The 15,312-nt window shown below is 37.2% G+C and overlaps 1 protein-coding gene across 1 annotated transcript in view; it reads left to right on the top strand.

Moving 5' to 3' along the window:
* Akap6 (A-kinase anchoring protein 6) overlaps window positions 1–15,312 on the top strand; it is a 516,193-nt gene that overhangs the window by 222,410 nt on the left and 278,471 nt on the right. Inside the window, exons 4-5 of the mRNA XM_048798442.1 lie at window positions 901–1,152; window positions 10,175–11,941. Coding sequence (XP_048654399.1) covers window positions 901–1,152; window positions 10,175–11,941 — 2,019 coding nt within the window. The remainder of the gene's footprint in view (window positions 1–900; window positions 1,153–10,174; window positions 11,942–15,312) is intronic.

Below are 15,312 nucleotides of genomic sequence, written 5' to 3'. Positions count from 1 at the left end.
ATGTTTCTGTTGATGCCACTCATTTCATGCTTCTGGCCTCTGACAGCACAATGGAAATTTGGGAACTTGTAAGAGCAAGTGACATGTCAGATATCAAATCTGTCTACCTAATAGTATGTGTGAAGGAGATTGAAACCTTGATTTAGTAGTGTTTTTGTTTAAAATGTCTAGGTCTGAAAAAAAATGTATTTTGTCTTTTTTTCATCTTTGGGATTTTGTTTGGCTTTGTTGCTTAAAAGGGATTTCTGTTTGCAAAGTATAGGTTGGAAATTTAAATATTCATTGTGAATTTAAATAGTGAATAGTGTCCTTGGGGGAAAGTGACAATTGCCTCTTGCACTGAAGACCTCAAAGTTCACTGAGAACTTGCCTTGTCAAATGTGACCTTTGGAGAATGTTGTCAGTATAGAGATGTAGGGGAGGAATTCTTTGTAGATAAATAAGCAGGTACTGAGAAGGGCCGGAGTCCCTATGAAACACACATACTACCACACCTTTCTTCCTGCTGGATGTCTGAATGAGGTTTCTATCCTGAAACATTATGAGCTCTATACAGAAAATAGAACAGCTGTTGGTTCCCTTCTAGAACCCCAAACAAACTTTATAAAAGAGAACAGAGAGTGGATTGGTGAAGTGAACCCCCCACCTTGGCTGAACTTAAAGAACAGCAATATTGCAGTTTAGAGAAAGATCAACTTACCTGTATGTATGAAGACCCAGTACACAAGAGTATGGCCTATGACCATATATCTGAACTAAAACAAAGACCAATTATTCATGTGCTACCATTGACCCTGATAATTGGTGTCAGGTAAAAGAGTGAACTCCCCAGCCCCATACCCCTTTCACCCCAGGATGGGGGAAACTTCTTCTCACATATTTTGCTTTTCTTTGCTACAGGACATTTGTGAAGATATTTCTGACCATGTTGAGCAAATCCATGCCCTCCTTGAAACAGAGTTCTCCTTAAAGCTGCTGTCTTACTCTGTCAATGTGATTGTGGACATCCACGCAGTGCAGCTCCTTTGGCATCAGCTCCGAGTCTCAGTGCTGGTTCTGAGAGAGCGCATTCTGCAAGGACTGCAGGATGCCAATGGCAACTACACCAGGCAGACAGACATTCTGCAGGCTTTCTCTGAAGAGACAAAGGAGGTGAGTGTTTTCCTTGAAGAGAAGTAATGCCTTGTCAAGTGTGACCATTTGAGGATGTTTTCAGTGTAAAGAGATCACGTAGGAATTCTTTGTAGATAAATAAGCAGTTCCTAAGTTGGACTTTGAATCTAGGTGTAGTGAACAGAAGCTAGGACACTTCTAATGTGAATGAGGCTTTAGGTCAGAGTTAACTCACATCTGGTAGTTTACACAAATCCTGTCCATAGTTTTTGGTACTAACCTGACTTCTTGTTCCCCTTCAAATATTTAATGCTTACTTATTGAGCACTTACTATTCCAGGTGCTAGGTGTCAAGAATATGATAGTGATCAAAACATAGTCTTTACCTTTAAGGAACTTTGACTATAGTGGAGAATGGAGAGAAGTGAACATACATTAAGGCCCAGCTGTGGTAAGTTTAAAAATTTAGTTGGAGGATAGAGAAAGGAACACCTAATTCAGACAGGAAGGGCTTTTTCAGAAAAAGTAGATCTAACCTGAAACTTGAAAGAGAGGCAGAATTAGATAGGTGAATGGGGTAGAATGTGTTCTAGACAGAGGGAATGGCGAGATCAGAGACTTAGAGGTAAGAGAGAGTGACAGGCTTATAGACAGATAAGACTGGAGCAAAAAAAAAGGATGCAGGATTTGTCCCAGTAAGTAAGCAGAGGTTAGTCATGAAGATAAATAGCTATTAAAACCATATTAAGTGAATTAACCCTTATTTCGAGGACAAAAGAAGTGTTTGTTCAGGGAATTGCCATGATTAGATTCATGCTTTAGAAAAATTATTCTGGATGTAGTGAATCAAGTGAACATTAGAATGTTACAGAGCTAATTTATTTTTCTTGCTTATGTTAATAGGACTTTAAACAGTTTTTTAAAATTACTGATGAATTATTTCATCAGGGATACTGTAAATTTGAATCCAAGTGAACTCTACCATTCTCAAATAAAATTGACACTTCCATTAATTGGGAGGCTGAGGCAGGAGGACTGCATGTTCAAGACCAACCTTGGCAACTTATTGAGACTCTGTCTCAAAAATAAAAAGGGCTAGGGATATAACTCAGTGGTAGAACACTTGCCTAGCATGTGTGAGGCCTTGGGTTCAAAATTCAGTAAAACACATACACACACACTATGAAAAGCCATTCAGGCTAATGGTTCTGAATGCTGTTTTCATAGCTGTGTCATGACACATACATAATGGTTCTCACAATATGAACTCAACAATTACTTGTGGATTGGATTTGAAGCAGTTTAGTTTTTACTTGGGATCAGTCTTTATTATTGCAGAGTTGTAAGAATATGTTGTGTGAGGAGCAGAGAAACAGTGGATTTTCAGTCATCTGCTTTGTGAATATTTTCTATGAATTGAAGCTATACTTCCATGACCATCCTTCCTGAAACTGGATTTTTATTCTATTTGTGTTGCGTGTTTTGTGTGTGACTCTATGAGAATCAAATGACTGCTTAGTTTTGTTTTTACCAGCATACTGGGATTGTGGAAAACAGGAAGGGGATTTGGATAAAATTCTCAGCTTTATCAGAATAAATTCACGTGTGAAAGATTTGTAGATTGAAGAGAGAAATGGCAAAACACAACAAAACTCTGAAAAACTAAAATAGTAGGTGTCTTTCCAGTGAAGGAGGATTCACTTTTCTATTTTGAGAAGTAAGCTGAAATTCAGAGCCACACTGAAGAGAGAATTTGAAATTCTAGAAAGTGGCAAGTTCTAACTCTTTTGTTTCTTGAAAAAGCAAAATATGTTTTATTCTTTATTTAAATATGGAATTAGGGCTGGGGTTATGGCCCAGGGGTAGAGCACTCACCTAGCAAGTGCGACACCCTGGGTTCAATCCTCAGCACCACATAAAATAAATAAATAAAATAAAGGTTCTGTGTCCAAATACAACTAAAAAATAAATATTAATAAATAAATAAGTATGGAATTAACCATATATAGTAAACAAATTGACAAACCAAACAAACGAACAAAAACTAAAGTAAAACTCAAAATTGTATAACAACTGTATGGCACTGAAATTTTTATATTTTAGACACTGTGATAATCACCTAGTATTTTTTTAATCTAGTAAGAAAGGTAAGCGGTATTAAAATCGTTTCATTTTATAGATGTAGAATCTGAATTTAAGAGAGGTTAAGCAAATGTTTAAGGACATGAATCTAGGAATAATTAAATAAAACCAAACCAGTTTTTAACTGATTTCTATTTCAATAGCAATTCTTTCCTTCCTCTCTTCCTTCTTTCTTTTCTACTTTTTCTAAATTTGTATTGAATTTCTGCTATGTATAACACATTAGGCATTAAAGATGAATAACATATTAATAATCATCTTCCTAATTTTGTTTGCTCCTCATACTGTTCTGGAAGGTAGGCAGGGTGGGTGTTATTATCCTCATTTTACAGGTGTTATCATTGCATCCATCTTACATATGAGAGGACCAAGTTGAGAAAGCTAACGTTGCATAACTAGTGATAAGTTGTGTTCAAAATACCTGATAAGAACAACTTAGAGAAGGAAAAGTTTATTTTGGGTTCATGGTTTCAGGGGTTCCATCTGTGAATGGCCAACACTTTTGCTCTTGCTCTGAGGTGAGGCAGAATGTCATGGTTGAAGGGTGCAGCAGAGGAAAGCTGCTTAGCTCATGGCAGTCAGGAAGCAGAGAGGGAGCAAGGAGCCAGGTGGAAAGATGTAATCCTCAGGAACATACTCCCAGTGACCTACTTCCTCCAGCCACGCTTCACCTCCTTGCAGTTTACCACCCAGTACAGTAGTCCTCTCAATGTTTAATCTATTTGATGGATTAATCCACCAATGAGGTTACAGTGCTCATAATCTAATCATTTCACTTCTGAACATGGTAGCTCATGAACTTTTGGGGGAGGACACTGCATATCCAAACTATAACAATAATTAATATTAACACAATAGCAAACATTGATGAAGGCTATGGGCAGATGATGTAGTAAGTACCTCACCTAAACGATACTTCCTTCTCCATGAGGATACATTGATCCTTCCAGAGTACTTACAGCATAGCATTTTGTGTATTCTTCCACTAGCACTTATTATGAACCAATTTATAAGAAGACAAAGTTTGTGTTAGATTTTGAACTGTATAAGGATTAATACTAGATTATATTCATCTGTCTTCCACAGAGTATAGTTTGTATCACTGTATATAAATGTTTTATAAATTGAATGAAATAATACAGATAATCGTCACTTGAGGTGTGGAACGGGGAGGTATCACTTTAGGTTGGTAAACTATGAATTAATCATAGAGATTCTTTGGTACATAATTTCAGCCTGTAGAAAATGAACATTCTTAAAAATCATTAATATAGTATAAATAAAAATATTGAAATGCTTTGTGTACTTTTTCCTTTGCCCATTAGAAATGGAACTTTACCTCACATTTCCCTATCATACTTGCTCCTCTCAGTCTACTGCTGCTCTCTGGAATGCATTTAGAATCATGGACTCCTAACAGTAGAACAGAAAAGAATATGATTGAGTTTAGTCCACTGGGGTCTGAGGACTCTGGGGATGTATGGCACTTTGATAAAAGGTCCATGAATTTATATGTTAGGAATTAAAACAACAAACACTATGTAGTTAGATTAAAGGAGTTAGGGGACAGAGAGATATACATTTTTTTTTTTACTATACCTATACTTCAAAAAATAGAATTCTATTTCTTATTTTCTTCTCAGGAGGAATACTAGATTAGGCATAAAAATGACCTTAAATAGCAATGGAGACTGATGTACTCTTGGGGCATGTTAATAGGGAGATCTTCTAAATTATGGACATTAAATTTCATGTTCACTTGGTGGCAAAATACAGTATAGTGTTCAAAAAAGAAGGCTCTAAAAGTATTTGGAACAAGACTTAAGTTAACTTAATTATGGATAAGGAACAAAGCAAAATTTCTTGCTTCAAATTATTAGAAAATGGTGGTGGGGGCTTCCTTAATATTTAAGATAAGATTGTGGCTTGTAATAAAGTGAATAAATTAGCACGTTTATAAAATATAACCTTCTGAAAAGCTGCTTCATAGTATATTAAATGGAGGTATATTTGAGTGGAGTCATTGCAAGGCAGTTCTGACATAAGTGTCTGCACTAATAATTAAACATGATGTTTCTGAAATAATAAAGACAGTAAAAACAGCATGCACTTATCCCCTGAGCCGATGCCTATCTAAGACTACTACATGCATTAGAAAAGTATCTGGGAAGGTAGTCAGGAGGAAGCAATAGAACTAAAAGTATTAGTAATACTAAAAAATATTTCAAATAATGAAACTCAGTGTTCATCTGATGTGAAAAACTGTAAAGAACGTTCTTTTCTTAAATTGCCTTTGTACGGTGAAAGACAGGACTGTTTTTGGTTGCTCCCCTCCTCTCCCCCCAAAATTTTTTTCACATTAACAAATTACAGTATGAATAAAAAAATAATTATCCTAAAGTGATTCAACTGTCTCACTAGTTTAGATAGTTGGCCTTGCTGGGAACAGAATCAGAGAGGGCCCCTTTGGAACATTGAGTACTTTTGCGTGTATTTTATTTTCTAAACCAGAGATCCCTGAAGATTTAAGAAAGGTAGTCATACTCTATTCTCTGAGATAAAGTTACATATTCATCTAACATATATATTCACTATATTCATCTAACATCATTTATTGAGCACCTATCATTCAAGACAGTGTCCCTGGTCTTAAGGTGCTGTGACCACCAAAATGGGAACTAAATATACTCCTAGGGCCATGGTGTTCCCTGTTTGTCCAAAGGCTGGTGGCTGATACTTGCAGTGGTCTAATTGTTACCTGAACTCTCAAGAAACTTTGAGTTTCTTTTCTCTACTCATCATAGAAACACTTTTCTTTAGTGCCTCTTTAACTTCATGTAAGTATTACAATGCAATAACTATGATAGAAATGACAGAAAATAATTTTGCAATTATTTTGTAATTAGTTGATAATTGGACTAGGTCTTATGGAATAATTTTTGGACTTGACCATTACTTACAATACTATTTCTGTAAAAGAGTAACTTCTGAGTAATGAACAACCAAAATAAAAGATTTTTAAAAAGTGCAACCTGTTTTATTTATTTTTTTTTTTTTACAAAGGAAGACCCAGAACCCAGGACCACACTTCCCTGCCTTGCCTCAGAACTCCAAGAGTCAACATTTTATGATTGATTGGAAATTTGAATCAAAATTCCAGATTCCTTGGAAAGAATCTAATGGGCCCAATGCCATTGGGTCTCCCCAGGGTTTGTGTCCCAGGGCTGTTCATCAAGGGTTTTCCAAAGAAATAAAGTCAAATATTAACTGCTCCCTTAAGCAGCTCAAAGGAGCTGTGGGTGTGGTGGCAGCACCATTTCTTCTCTATTCCCAGTGAAGAACAAGGAGCATTAGAGAGTCGTGAACATGCCCTTCCCTCTTCCATCACCATGGGCAGCTTCTTAGATATTGCGTGGACAGCAAAAGGGTTCAGGCCCACCAACCCTTTGAGCATAGAGTCAAAGTCCTGTTATTTATATGTAACTCATTTGATGCTTGTGACACTTTGAATAGGGGCTGTGCTATTTACAAACACACCAGGCCTGTCTTTTAAAATAAACTTATAATGAAGATAGCGATAATGTTCAGTCTATTTTTTAAAAAAGCTGAAATCTTCAAGTTCTCATTTGAATATCCTCAATTAATATGTTAACTTAAAAGTATGCTTATCTATTCACAAAAGCAAGTCTACCAAGGATTCATTAACCATCAGGTCTTTCAATTACTTGAAAGTATTAAGATATAACTCATTTTTCAAACTTTTTTCTTTTCTTTCATCACTAATTTGAGACTGACCTCTTTTCCTCTCTTACCTTCTCCTCATCCAGTTAATCCAGGTTACTAGGATTTAGGTTGTTCTTCACAGCATCATCTCTAGATCCCATTAGAAAACTAGAGCAACCTGTTTTAAATTGCAAATCTCACTGTAACTCTCTTACAGATTGCACAAAAATGTGACATTTATTGGCTAACTTATTCCTTGGTATTTTTTGCTTTTGAATTTGTTATTTAAAGAACCTAGTCCAGGTATGAACCTCAAAAGTCACACAATTCCATTTAGATAATTATTGTTGAGACTGGCAGCTGAAACTGATTTCTTTCTTTGTGCAGTGTAATTTGGTATTAGAGGTAACTCTCATCTTGAAGAAAGTTTCTTTCCCATCATATTTTATTACTAAAAATAATAATAAGAGCAGTAACAGTGACCACTCATTGAGCACCATATCTTACATATGTTATCTCCTTTAAGCCTCTCAACATCCCTGTGATATAGCTTACCATTTCCTTTTTCAGATGAAGGAAACAAAGCTTAGCAACATCAAACTACTGACCTTCAGTTGCATAGCTAATTAGTGCCAGGGCAAGAATTTGACCCTGAAGCTTGGGCTTTTAATCATTTGAGTCAACTGGAAGTACATAATCAGAGGAATAAGTTATATGAAGGAATAGAGAAACGTCCCCAAAATGTCATCATTCACTCATTCAACAGAGGTGTCTTTGAGTGCTCACTCTCTACAGATCTCTTGCTAAATGCTGTGAGTACACTGGTCAGTCAACCATTTTATGTGTGATTTACACTCTCACAGTGTTTACAAACTATGTGTGAAACAAATGAGTCAAGTAATCACAATAGTATTTATTTACATTGAGATAAATTCTTGAAGGGATAATGGTATAGATTTGAGAGCTTACAATAAAAGATTCTGAGTTAAGTGATGGTTTGACATCTCGAAGAATAAAAACCTGAGCTAAACTCTTGGGGATAAATGAGAATCAGAGTTAAGAGGTGTAGGTGGGAAGCTTTCCAGATATGAAATAACATAAGCAAAGGCCCTGAGACAGGAGGAAACATGATATGTTCAGACTATAAGGAGGATAATGTGACTGGGTACAGTTGTGGAAGGGAAAGTGGCATGAAAGAGGCTTTTTCATACCTGACCTTGGAAGGGTTAGGATTTTTAACTGAACAGCAAGAAGAAGCTACTAAAGAATTTTAAGCAGAGAAATAACAGTACCAATTTTGCAATTCATAAAGATTAAAATTGGTGGCAGTGTGGAAAACAAATTAGAAGAGGGGACATGTCAGTTTAAAGTAATTGCCAATGCTCAGAACTTGGACTTTAGGTCAGACAGCCTCCATGGGCTCCTTTTGTACCTTCTTTTGACCCAGGGTCTTTTGTAAACAGAAGAATAGTACAGAGCCCAGAGAAAAGTTCTAAGGATTAAGTGAAAAGGTGATAATAGGAATCAACCATCCCAATTTATGGATGAGGAAACTGAGGCTTAAAAAAGTTAAAAGTTTCTGGTATTATTATTTGAATTATCCAGATATGAATTAAGAGTGAAAGGAGTGGAAGATAAAGGCAAGTGAAAGTCTGAAGGGAGAGAGCATTCCCAACCCCAAACAAGCAAATGAACAATAAAACCCACGTAAGATCCTGACAAGGCCAAGTCTCGGGATACCTGGTTGAAAGGGAGAGAGGGTCCAGAAACCACGTAGGATCAGGCTTCAATGGGCTCATCCCAGTTATTCCTCCAGCAGAACAGAGGTCCAGGAATAAAATAAACTTTCACTTTTCTATTTCCTTCCTTTATTTCCTAAAGGGCTTGATTAGACCAAACTGTCCCTTAGCATGATAAGCAAATTAGGATTTCAGGGGTCCATTTGCCCCAAATCATCAATTAGAAATCTCCCTATTTGCTGTGTGATCTGAGAAAGTACATTAGTGGGGCTGGGGTTGTAGCTTAGTGGGACAGCGCTTGCATGACAAGCACAAGGCCTGAGTTCAGTCCCCAGAACCACAGAAAAAAGAAAGAAAAAAAAAACTACATTAGCAATGAGACAAAAACTTTAATCACACAGTTGAAGTAAATAGTTGAAACACTTTTATTTTATAGTGTGGAGAGGTTTCTTTTCTTTATTTTTGGTACTGAAGATTGAATTCAGGGGCTCTTTAACCACTGATTTGCATCCTTAGCCCTTTTTTATTTTTTATTTTGAGAAAGATTCTCTTTAAGTTTTTTTGAGCCTTAAGTTGCTGAGGCTGACTTTGAACTTTGAACTTGCAATCTTCTTGCCTCAGCCTCCCAAGTTGCTGGGAATGCAGGCATGTATTACCATGCCTGGCTAGCATGGAGGAGTTTCAAATCGATGAGCCTACCTGGAATTATAAACAAGGGAAGTGGGAATTTAGGATCTAACATACACTGGTGGATTTAGGGGGAGGGGGAGAAATGCATGCAGAGGGAGGAGATGGGGCTAAGATGATAAAGTTGTGACATTCATTAATTTTCTCCAGGAGTAACTGTGTGTACCTTTGAAAACATGGGACCAAACAGAAACTGGTCATGAACTATTTATGTTATGTATTTGAAATGTCAATTGTTTACCTTTTTATGATTTGTGAATATGTATTTAATATGATTGGTTTAATATAATTAATTGTTTCACTTTAAAATACTTACTAAGCATCTACTATGACCTAACCATTGTGGTAGGTATTGGTGCGAGCGATAACAAAAAACAAAACACATACTCAGAGAGATTTTACTATTACATTATTTTGTTCTCAGAAATTTTATTACTTAAGGCTTTACTTATGAATGCATATTAAAGGATTAATATATTAGTTTTAAATAGAAAATTAGATAAGAATGGATATTTTGGGCTTGACCTTGACCATTTCTCTTATAGCTCTATGTTCTAGATGAAATAAAAGTCTTCAAATATTTTAGAACAGGATATGATCTATGATTCAATGAGGTAATTGATTAGTAGGCATTTTTGTATGTCAAAACAGAAGCAGTCAAGACTGATACATTTCTGAGCTTAATAGCAGCCTGCGCTGAGATTTCATTTGAACAGCAGTTGAGTATGATTCATGTTGAATTTACTGAAACCATTACCATTCTGTTTCAGGGCCGACTTGATTCTCTAACGGAAGTGGATGACTCAGGACAGTTAACTATCAAATGTTCTCAGAATTACTTGTCTCTGGATTGTGGTATTACTGCATTTGAACTATCTGACTATAGTCCAAGTGAGGATTTGCTCAGTGGCCTGGGTGACATGACCTCTAGCCAGGTCAAAACCAAACCTTTTGACTCTTGGAGCTATAGTGAGATGGAAAAGGAATTCCCTGAGCTTATCCGAAGTGTTGGGTTACTCACAGTGGCTGCTGACCCTGTCCCTTCCAGCTGCAGTGAAGCAGTCAGTGAGGAGATGTCTCAGGTATCTCTCTCAGCAGAGGACAAAGGTGGACATGAGGAAAACAGCGCTTGTGCAATCAAAGAGCAACCAGGCTTAACATCAGGTATGCCATCTTCAGGGGAAGCTCTGACAAATGCTGTTCAGTCACCTTCCGAGACTGTGAAGCAAGAATGCAGTTCCTCCTCCCATCTTGGCGCAAAGAACCAACAGCCTCCTCCTTGTGAGAATGCAACCCCCAAGCGATCCATCAGAGACTGCTTTAATTATAATGAGGACTCTCCCACGCAGCCCACATTGCCAAAAAGAGGGCTTTTCCTTAAAGAAGAAATTTTAAAGAATGATCTAAAAGGCAGTGATGGCAAGAAGAAGATGGTTGATCTGAAGCCTGAGATGAGTAGAAGCACTCCTTCATTGGTGGACCCTCCTGACAGATCTAAGCTTTGCCTAGTGTTACAGTCTTCCTACCCCAACAGCCCTTCTGCTGCCAGCCAGTCCTATGAGTGCTTGTACAAGGTGGGGGTTGGGAATCTTGAAAACATAGTCAAAAGTCACATTAAAGAAATCTCTTCCAGTCTGGGAAGGCTTAATGACTGCCACAAAGAGAAACTTCGACTTAAAAAACCACCCAAGACCTCAGAAGATGTGCCTCCAAGTGGAATACCGAAACAGGCCACTGGTTCGGGCAAGCAAACTGAAACTATGAGGAGCTCAGTAGTGCTGAATGGAATGCCTTCTTGTACTTCCAAGGCCATAGAGGGACCAGAAACAGATTCTGCTTCCACATCCTCTGTTGAGCCGTGCAGTCAGAGAAGTCAAAATGCCAAATTGTCAGTGCCGTCAGAAATATCCAGTTCACCACCTTTTACTCAGAGCAGTGAATCTTCTGTTGGTTCAGACAATACTTTGTCTCCAGTATCCCTTCTTAAAAAACATGAAAGTAAAAAAGATTGCTCCTTCTCCCCAAGTCATGTTACCAGGAATGGTCAGGTTGTGGAGGCCTGGTATGGCTCTGATGAATATCTAGCACTACCCTCTCACCTTAAGCAGACAGAAGTGTTAGCTTTGAAGCTGGAAAAGCTAACAAAACTTCTGCCTCAGAAACCCAGAGGAGAAATCATTCAGAATATTGATGACTGGGAACTGTCTGAAATGAATTCAGATTCTGAGATGTACCCAACATACCATGTCAAGAAAAAACACACAAGGCTAGGCAGAGTGTCTCCCAGCTCATCCAGTGACATAGCATCTTCCCTCGGGGAAAGCATTGAATCTGGGCCACTGAGTGACATTCTTTCTGATGAGGAGCTGTGCATGCCTCTTTCTGGCATGAAAAAATTAATTGATGAGAAATCAGAGACAGCTTCATCCTCTGAGAAAAATGAGAGCCATTCCACCACAAAATCAGCTTTAATTGAGAAACTAATGCAAGATATTCAACACCAAGACAACTATGAAGCCATATGGGAAAAAATAGAGGTAAGGTGGTCTTAATCTGAATGATTTCTTACCTGATTTTTGGAAGTAATGCTGGGAAAAAGTCAATTTCGCCCCAATTCATTATCAAGTGTATTATTGTTTTTGATAACCAATTCCCCAAAGAAAGAAAGAAAAAGGCACAATGATCACTACATTGTGACATTTGTATCACTTGGAACTGCCCTTGTCAATGTGTTGGCTTGATGAGTCCCTGCCTGGTATAGAATTCTCTATTGATACTGCTCAAACTTAACACGGTTCCTGATGAATGGTAGACTCCCTGGATATAACAAAATAAAATAAGACAATAGCTATACATATATAAGTATCTCAGGAATATATGAATAGAATATTCCAGTTATCTTAAGTACTTTTTGATTAATTTGTTCTGACCCCAGAATAGCTTCCCCATCTCTAGTAATTTTCTGTTGAAATAGACCACACAGTTGAAATTTATCAGGAATCTTTGTTTTTCTTTATTCTCCATCCTTGGTGAGACCTTTGGTTTTATGACCCTGCCATCTGGGGAATTGATATTTTGGGTAAATCTGTACTTTTTGAATGAATTGTTAGATGTGATAAAATCTTTGAGGATAGGCTTATCAAAATTCTCAAGGCTGAGCTCCATGATTCAAGTTTTGAGTTGATTTTTTAAGAGACAGCTGAGCCAGAAAGATTCACTCTGATTATTGTGGCAATAGCCCTTTCTCCAGAACTTCACTGGAAATAAATTCATTCAATTTGATCGTTCTTATGGTTTCTTGTTCAGTGACATAAATAAGTATGCCTTATATCATTTGTATAGCATTTTACTGTGTATAAAGCTCTTCCAGATGAGTTTTTTACTTGATCTTCTCAGCTGTTATGTGAAGCAGGCAGGTAATGCCAGAGCATTCTCCATTTATATTGATGAAAATAGTAAGCTCAAGTTGTTTTCCCTAAGCTGAAATAGTTGGACAGATAGATAGCCAGACAGACACACTGAACCTTTTGCTTGGGAACTGAGACATAAACCATGTCTTCTGAGTCTCCATCCAGTTTTCTTCTTTACATCGTGTTGCCTCCCTGAAAGAGGTTAGAGTTTCTCCTTCACCAGGCAATTATAAAATTATAGGAGAACAGTGTTTAGAAGCCATCCATATTTGATAGAGAAGATTAGTAAAACCCAATGGTTGGTTTGTGGCTGCTATTCCCAGTTTTTCACATTCATTCATTGTTGAACACTATTCTGAGACCAGTGTTATGCTAGACCCGGGTTAAAGAGTATGGACAGAATAACTGGGAGTAAAAGCAGGTTCTTAAAAGAAAGAGGGAAGAGTTAACATAAATATACAATAATCATAACATAATACTAATTAATACAAATCATATATTTATATATCTACTCATCACAACAATTCTAATATTAACCCCATTTTATGGATGAGGAGACTGAGGAAGTCTTCTGTAGATCCCACACCATTGACTAAATGCTGTCATGCCTCTCCATAAAGAAGTGGTTAATATGTACTAAATGTAAACAATGTAGTATGGAAGAGAAGTAATGTCAGTGGAGCTAGAATTTGCCTGGAGTATTCTTATACAGCGCTACACTGTATGGGGCTTTGAAGGATATTCAAGATTTAGACAGATAAGAAAAAGGAAATTAGGCATGTCAGGGAGGAACAGCATAAGCTAAAATGCAGAAATTAGAATGGGAATTAGAATGGATGTGGGAGTGCAAAGACAGCTGTCCCAATTGGAAGGTCTGTGATTAGAGAACAACAAAAGTTTCCATACCTGTAATAGACCTGGTTGTAGTAAGACCCTGAAGGTCGCACTAAGGCAATTAATATTTGTTTACCAGGCATCAACAACTTCTCTGAAAGGGAATGAGAGTGGTAATACAAGCCATAACAAATAGTGCTTTTTGATCCCTTATTTTGTGTTTGCTTGTACTGGATATTTACATGTCTCATTCTATTTAAGTTGTAGAATATAGGAATTTTTCATATGAAGAAACTAAGGCAGCATATGTTAGGAAACTTGCTCAAGTCCTCACAACTATTAGGTGCAAAGTCAGTATTTGAAGCCAAAGCCAGCATACTAAAGCAGTGTAGGCCATGACCTCCAATGATCTTTCTGGAAGGTTTAATTGGCAATAATGATAGTGCCTGGTAGCTCTGGTGGTGTGGAGATATCAGCCTGAGGTGGAAAAACTCAGGGACTGATGTGATATAGACTGAACAAGGAGGCATTGACAAGGAAGTAAACAGGATATAGAAAACTGGTTCCAGGCCTTGTCTAGTCATTAAAGCCTGGGGTGGCCCCAGCTAGTCATACTTCTTTCTGAGTTTTGTTTCTTCTTTTATAAAAAGAGATGTTTTTACCAAGTGATGGCTGTGCTATCAACTTCCAATGGTAGCATGCTCTAATTCTATAGTTCTACAAAAATGAAAGCTAAGTTTTCAGCATCTGGGGACTGATAGATGGAAATATTTAGATTGGTAGCTAGTTTAAGGAAGAGATGGGATAGATACTTTTTAAAAACTGTGTATATAAGGTGAGTATATGGTAAAGCCTTTAAGAAGAAGTGTCTGTAGGTAATCAGAAATACTATACTGGTTGGGATATGAGGTAAAGGAAGGCAATAAGATTAAGTTCCTTCCTCAGCTCAGCCTCCCTTCACTCACTCATTGCTGAAGTAGTGACGGTAGCTGCCAACCCCTAGTCAACTGAACTTGAATATCACACCCTAGATTTGGTCTCTTCCAAATAGTGACCTAGAGAACTTATTCTTCTTGCAGAATTTAAGAGACAATATTACTTAACATCTCTGTACAATATCACTTAACATCTCAGTCCTATAATAGAATTGCCTATGATAATTCTATCGTAGGATTCTTTTAATAATCCTGAAAAAGTAGGTTTTTATTTTATTTTATTTTTATTGGCTCTTTTTAGTTATACTGACAATAGAATACATTTTGACATAACTATAAAATAGGAGAAAGAGATATTTAATAAGGTGGACATGATTTATAAAATCATGGATTATATCTTGCTTTAATTCAGTCCCCAAGGTTTTAAAAAAATCCTAAATTGACCACTTCTCTCTCCTTCTGGTTTTCCTACTCTGGTCCTAGAAGTCAGTCTCTCCTCTTGCCTAGATTACTGTGGAAACCTCCTAGCTGGTTTCTTTGCTTCTATTCTATTCCTCTTTCAGTCTAATCCCAACATGGCAGCCAGAATGATACTTTTAAAATATAAATCGGATGATGTCATTCTCCGCTTAAAATGCAGCAACTTCTACCAGTGCACTTAGAGGTCCTACATGGAGTGGTCTCCTAATTTCCTCTTTGACCTTATTTCCAACTGCTTTTCCCCATTTC

This window comes from Marmota marmota, unplaced genomic scaffold (assembly GCF_001458135.2).
Source record: "Marmota marmota marmota unplaced genomic scaffold, marMar, whole genome shotgun sequence".
Classification (NCBI taxonomy): domain Eukaryota; kingdom Metazoa; phylum Chordata; class Mammalia; order Rodentia; family Sciuridae; genus Marmota; species Marmota marmota.
Note: the sequence above shows the minus strand (reverse complement) of the source record. Positions and strands in the feature narration are given on the sequence as shown.